Raw genomic sequence first — 7500 nt, 5'->3', positions numbered from 1 at the left:
ACCGGGATGTGGAACTAAAACTGACTCGAGAATGAAGAGAATTTATAATACAGTGAAGAAAGGAAAGAAAGTTCAAAATAATAATCCTGCAACATAATATTATTCGAAAGAAACCGACTTAAAAATTGTTACAAAAACGCTCATAAATTAAAATAGGCAGTGAAAATAATCGTGGGTAATAATTATTCTTGAAATCTCACGGTGCTGCTCAAACACCTCAGCAATCCCACAGAAAATGTAATTACCATCCCTATAAAAAGCAGTTCAATTAAATACATTCTATCGTTCTTTTGATCTCGCCAAGACCTTTCTAACGCAATAAACAGAACATTTCACAAGTTATGTATTATATTTTCTAGTTACCTGATTTGGGTAGATGTTCTAGTGTTTCTCCCCGAAGGTTGAGGCGAAGATCTAGAATTTCCATCTGTTGTGACATCAAACGAAAGGGGTACCGTGTAACTCAGCAACCATCTTCTAGAACCACAATCAAAGTATGGAAATGTCCACCATCCCATAAAGACCGGAGGCTTCAAGTTCTTTTGAAACTTCGTGGCATTTTGGGCAGCCCAGGTCTCGTTGTAAGCGTCCTCATACCAAGGCTTTGCCATTACGATGGCGGCTTGAAGCTGTTTAAAAAGAAAAGAGAAAGTAATCAGGAAAATCATTAAAATATCAAATATAAACTGACAAAAAGTACAATGCACACGTTTACAAAATCCAAATGCAAAAAAGAACTAATGACGATTAATGTCTTCCATATTGAAGAAAAACTTAGAAATGGCTCTTTTACTTTTATAGTTCTAAATAGAAAAATTTACTTTTTCATCTTTATAATTGTAATTCTCCATATGCATTACAAGGTTTCTTCACGGAATCCTCCCCGATATAACTATTAAAGTATTAATATTACAATGATCCACGGAAAGCCACCCTTCTTAGAAGAAAAATATTTGATAAAGAAAGTTAAAAAATATTACAAATTGCTCTTTATTTCCAAAGTTTTACGCTTCGGAAATTAGCTTTCTTTTGTCATTGTTTTCTCATTTGATGTTAATATATCAATATTTTCTTTTCAGATAATCCATTATTTGAAGCTATGCGAATCAAATCATTTTATATACAAAACATCAATTTCCTAATCGCACTCATTCAAATGTCTTGACTTTTGCTAAATGATCTACCTTGTCAACGTTTGCCCTTTTTTCTTATCAATATCTTTCTATGTTTAGTCTAATCGTTTGTGAAGTAATTGCTATCCCCTCTCTTTTTTTTTTTTCCTTCTAGTCATTTTATGTCGACATCCAAATTTATTCGGCCAAGCCATATTTCGCATTACTCTAACACTGATATTTGTAAAACGTGTTTGATCTTAATCTAGGATTTTCTACTACCATCCCAACATCGCATTTACACATCTATCACATATTTCCCTCTCAGGAACTTTCCACGAAATTCGCAAATTCCATATACTTTTTTTTATCACATTTTTTATCTTCCTTTAACGAAACGTACTTTTACTAAATCTTTTACAGGTTCTTCAGAGGCTGTCTTTATCACCACTAATTCTTATCATTTGAAGCTCAAGTATATTTTGGCCATCCTTTGTTGAATACTGTTCCTTGAAGAGTCTCAGTGCACAGTTGCTAAAAGTTTGCAATCACATAACAATGCCCTATTAAACGAGATCATAAAATGTCCAAGCAAAAATTATGAACGAGATCATAAAATGTCCAAGTAAAAATTATGAGATACTAAAGTGATTTCTTCCCCTGGAATAATTAGAAAAATAAAAAGGAAGACTATTGGAAACGTCCCTGGCTGGTGATCAGGCGGACTGGGCTTCAATTCGCGCTCAGGATCCATAATTTCTTGTAAGGTCTCCAACCTCACTATCCTTGTGAGTGTAAAATGTTTTTTTTTTTTTTTTTTTTTTGGGGGGGGGGGGCAACAGGTCTACCTGTTGAGTCATCAGCAACCATTGCCTGGTCCTCTCTGGTCCTAGGTTGGGTGGAGAGGACGCTTGGACGCTGATCATACGTATATATGACCAGCCTCTAGAGCAGGGGTTGGCAACCTTTTGAAGACAATGTGCCACTTGATAATTATTACCATTATTTTTCCTACCTTGCGTGCCAGTTGCTATTTCTTAAGCACTATAAAAAGATTTAAATTGAAATTGTTCGGTATGTAGGAACCATTTTAATTATAATTTATTAAATTTTGTGGCATTTAGTACTTGTCGTAACAAAAATATCTTATATTTTAAGTTTATACCTGAACATATAATGAGATTCTTGCTCTTGCTTCCCAAAGGCCAAAATTGAAATTCCAGGTGAATATTTGGACACCTTGAGTTTCACACAACCCCCCAACTGATCCGTTGTCAGCCTGCTACTATGGGGGCTGAGAATGTGCTTAATGTAAGAAAATAATTTTCTTGATGAACCATTTAGTGCAATGGATTGCCCAATTTTATCATCAACCATTTTGTAAAGCCTTTATTTTTCTACCATAACAGGAGCACCATATGTTTTAATAGCAAAAATCTTTCCTATATCTTCTCTAGTCTCAAAATGGTCAGTGAATCCCTCCAGTTTGTATTTTCCCTTTGTTTTGTCATTTACAGGTTTGGGACAACATATCTCGTGTACCTCTGTGTTGCTATACCTGGCAAAAACTGCCAAGCAGGGAATGCCATTGATATCCACGCTTTCATCTAGTGCACACTGAACACATTTGTACTTCTTAACGCAACCAAATGCTGGTGATTTACATTATCAGCCAATTCAGAAATAAGTCTCTCCACGGTTCTATCTGAGACAGGCATGTATTTTATCCATGAGATGATAACTTGTTTGTTTGATATGATATCAAATAAAACATCAGAGCACTCTAGGAAAGCTGCTTTTAAAAATTTGCAGCAGTAAAAGTCATTCATGCTTAGCAATATACAAAGCTAGTTTGTAACTCGCTTCAGTTTAATTGTTTTTGCTAGTATTCAAGTTTTCGAAAACATTACTCTGTTTCTTATAGCGGGTTGCAACTTTCTTAATCACTTCAGCTTTGTCCGCATTATCCTTGAAAGCCTGTTCTTCTTTTGTTTCAAAGTGTGGTTTAACACTCGATGTGCAACACATGACATTTTCACAAGAGAGAGCACACACAGCACGATCACTCTGCTGAATAAATCCAAAGTCATTTGTCCATGATGACTGAAATAATCGGACATCAAGCTTGAGTTTTTTCGCGGTAGCCATGGCAACATTTAACTAGAAAGAATATTACATAAGAGGGCCAAGGACTCACTGAAACAACAGGGACCATACTCTGGTACCTTAATCTAGATCTCAAAAAATTATAAAAGGGACCATACTCAGTCAATCTGACCTGATCGGGGAAATTACTTAATCCAGAAGTAAGGCATGACCCATTGTATTTGTGCTGACCGGCACATATCATAGGAGAGGTAGCATAGTTAGATGGAGATGTATAATAATTTGAAGCAAAGTTAATAATTCAAACCATAGAGATAAAAGTAATGATGCACAGTACTGAACTCTCTCTCTCTCTCTCTCTCTCTCTCTCTCTCTCTCTCTCTCTCTCTCTCTCTCTCTCTCTCTCTCAGTATTTTTCAGGATTTTTGTTTGCTCCTCCAAATCAAATGTCGTGCCATAAACAAGCACCCCTCGTGCCAAGTCTGGCACGCGTGCCATAGGTTGCCGACCCCTGCTCTAGAGTATTGTCACTGTCACATACCTCTGCCATTCATGAACGGATTTTTAAACTCTTAAACCAGAGAGAGAGAGAGAGAGAGAGAGAGAGAGAGAGAGAGAGAGAGAGAGAGAGAGGGGGGGGGGGAAGGTATTGCGCAATCGAGGTATTTAAGATTCATATCGATGTTAACAAAGAAATCGACTAATCTGAATTTAATCGGCGATGCTCAAGACACTGACTTATGAAATCTGTACAATAGTCATGAAACGCAACAATAACGCTTTGTTTAATAGAATCCAACGAAAACATTATATTTAGATTTTTTTCTTCATCTAAAGAAAGCTATAAGAACTGATGTTTTCTTCCTCGTGGTGAGAGGTCGTTGTTTTTCCTGTTTCCTAACTATTCATCCAATTTTTGAAGAAGCAAGGATACTTCTTACCGAAGCAAAAGAAAAGCCTAACAAAGCATAACAGGGGCATTGGACTCCTATGGGAGAGGAGGACTATAATGACACCCGGATATCTCGTTCCAAATTCCATGATCAGTGTGTTGCTAATTTCGAATCCCTATCTTCGAAATAGTCAATTATTCAAGGTTACTGTCATGGGAATAACACGAATTATTGGAAATAAAATACTAAAAATAACGATAAAATCTCATTCGAAAGAAAATTCATTACAATATGAGTAATGTGAATATTATACCTTATAGAAAGTAGTTATTATTACATTACATTTATAAATTTACCCTCCATTACATATGCAAAGGGGAAGTCCTGGGCTATTTCAATATTCAAAAGGTCATTACAAACCATAACAAACAAACATTTTGAGAAATGTAAACGAATGATATTTTGTTTATGGGAGGAAACATGTATATTTTCCTTTATTCGAAAAATTTGGGTGCCTCAGAGATACATAAAAATCGAATCACATTACTATATAAAGATGTCGTAATGGTATCAGGAAAACGTATTTTCCAATGTAACAAGAGAAACTTTATACTTATAAAGAACTAATCACTTTCGCTTTTCTGGTCGAATATTACATCAAAAATGCGACATTCCCGCCAAAAAGACTGCTTTAGGTAGTAGTAGGTAGTAGGTTGGCCAAGGTACCAGCCACCCGTTGAGATACTACAGCTAGAGTAATTGGGTCCTTTGATTGGCCAGACAGGGCTAGATTGGATCCATCTCTCATTTTACGGCTCATTTCATGTTTGCCTACACATACATAGAATAGTCTGGCCTATTCTTAGCACATTCTCCTCATTCCTCATACATTTGACAACACTGAAATTACCTATCAATTCTTCTTCTATCAAAAGATTAACTACTGCACTGTAATTGTTTAGTAGCTACTTTCCTCTTGGTAAGGGTAGAAGAGACTCTTTAGCTATGGTAAGTAGCTCTTCTAGGAGAAAGTAACTCCAAAATCAAACCATTATTCTCTAATCTTGGGTAGTGCCATAGCCTCTGTACCATGGTCTTCCACTGTCTAGAGTTAGGGAGCTCTTGCTTGAGGGTACACTCGGCCACTCTATTCTATCTTGTTTCTCTTCCTCTCGTTATTTTGAAATTTTTATCCTCTTGTTATTTTCAGGTTTTTATAGTTTATAAATGAAAGATGAAATTTAGTGTTATTATTGTTATTAAACTTCTTACAATTTTTCCTTATTTACTTTCTTCACTGGGTTATTTTCCCTGTTGAAGCCCTTTGGCTTATAGCATCCTGCTTTTCCACCAAGGGTTACAGCTTAGCAAGTAATAATAATAATAATAATAATAATAATAATAATAATAATATTAAATAATTGTATAGATAAGCACACACACACGCACGCCATACAGATACAACCATTCACGCCCTCTCCCCAGTTTCTTAACTACAACCCGTTGGTTCGGTAATTTGTGGGAGAGAGCGGTATCCGAGTGCATCTCTTGGAGTACTTCCCCCCCCCCCTCACATCAAGGTATGTTTACATCCTCTTTCCCTGAGCGTGACAGGAAACATATATATATATATATATATATATATATATATATATATATATATATATATGTAATATATTTATACATATATATATAATATATATATATATATATATATATATATATATATATATATATATATATAATATATTTATACATATATATATATATATAAACATGTATATATATAATATATATATATATATATATATATATATATACGTATATATATATATATATATATATATATATATATATATATATATATATATATCGCCGGTCTTTGTTAGGCAACGGTCTTCAGATACCAACTAGTAGGCCTACCTGTCACTGCTGTGATTGCATTATTTCAAAAGAGAACTAATCGTGCTTCAGAAGTACAAAAACAAGGCTTTTCTACTCCTTTGACAGACTAATAGTTAGGCTAACGTTTTATATTCGCATTAACAAAAAGGAACTTAGAATACCGGACTCAATGACGTGTTAAAAGGCCACCCATGAATGACAGAGGCAAGGGACAGTGACATTGCCCTCGCAAGCAGGTCAATTTCCTAGAACTGACCATTATACATATGATCAGCGGCCCAGTCCCCTCTCCATCCAAGCTGGGACCAGGGAGGGCCAGGCAATGGCTGCTGGTGACTCAGCAAATAGACCTATATGCTCCCCCACAAGGATGCTGAGGTCGAAACTACTAAAGGAACTAGCCCATTTGAGCGGGACTCGAACCCCAGTCTGGCGATCATTAGCAGGGACGTTGCCACATAGGCCACGACAACCCTGTTAGTTAAAGTTTTCAGTTATCACCCATCTCCTTACTTTTGATAAGCAACTTTCAACGTATTGAAAAGAAATTTCACATACGTGCGTCTGAAACCCCATCTGTTGCGTACTGAAGTCAGCGTCGTGGTGGATCGTGTCTTTTCGGCAGCGATCACAAATTTATCCTTAATTTTTTCCATTTCAACTTTAATGAGTCACGACTATACTAACGCTCACTTTTTCCGTACAATTATTGTCATTTCTGTAGTATACAGTTGCCTTTAATCGTCCGTTGCAGTTATATGCCTCACAATGCCATATAATAGTGCTTAGACTTGTTTTGTCCTTTCTATATATAAATCTAATATAACTTTGTCTGGTCCACGCTTTAATAAAATTATTTCCATGATGGGTGACCGAATAAGTACTTACTATCAAATAAAAAAACCGATGATTCACATGTCCTCACTATATGAAAAACTGTAGTCTATTGATTTTAAAATACTAAGCTCTAGTTTCCCAATAAATAGCAAGGTTAACTAGTGGCACTTATACTGCTCATCACTTAAACTAGTCATTGCTCAAATAGTTCCGCTGAAAACGACCATTGCTTAAAGAGTATTTCTTAAAACGACATCGCTGAACCGGACTTCGCCGAACCGGTATAGAACCGTATATAAGTGAGAGAGAGAGAGAGAGAGAGAGAGAGAGAGAGAGAGAGAGAGAGAGAGAGAGAGATAGAGATTCCCCAGGAGCAATCTGTGTTCAAACAATAGCATTAATTACAGAATAAATTAATTACTGTCGTCATACATTTTAAAGGTGACTTGCCTTTAGAAATTTCAGAAGCCGCAAGATAAGGCATAACTGACAAACATTGAGATTGCAGGAAACAAACTTCCAGGAAATCTTATACAACTATTTTAAATTCCATTCAGTTTCTGGGGAGGGTACAATTACATAATTTGGAAGAGTGTCTTCTATTTCAACGTTAAAAAAAAAAAAAAAAAAAAAAACACTTTTATTAG

At 35.7% G+C, this 7500-nt stretch overlaps 1 protein-coding gene across 2 annotated transcripts in view; it reads right to left on the bottom strand.

The window, feature by feature from the left end:
- Positions 1–7500, bottom strand: part of LOC137654605 (probable G-protein coupled receptor CG31760) — a 1168850-nt gene that overhangs the window by 258077 nt on the left and 903273 nt on the right. For both annotated transcript variants that reach the window (XM_068388385.1, XM_068388387.1), the window contains exon 8: positions 364–629. In XM_068388385.1, the coding sequence (XP_068244486.1) occupies positions 364–629 (266 nt within the window). The remainder of the gene's footprint in view (positions 1–363; positions 630–7500) is intronic.

The sequence above is a fragment of the Palaemon carinicauda genome, chromosome 15 (genome assembly GCF_036898095.1).
Source record: "Palaemon carinicauda isolate YSFRI2023 chromosome 15, ASM3689809v2, whole genome shotgun sequence".
Classification (NCBI taxonomy): domain Eukaryota; kingdom Metazoa; phylum Arthropoda; class Malacostraca; order Decapoda; family Palaemonidae; genus Palaemon; species Palaemon carinicauda.
Note: the sequence above shows the minus strand (reverse complement) of the source record. Positions and strands in the feature narration are given on the sequence as shown.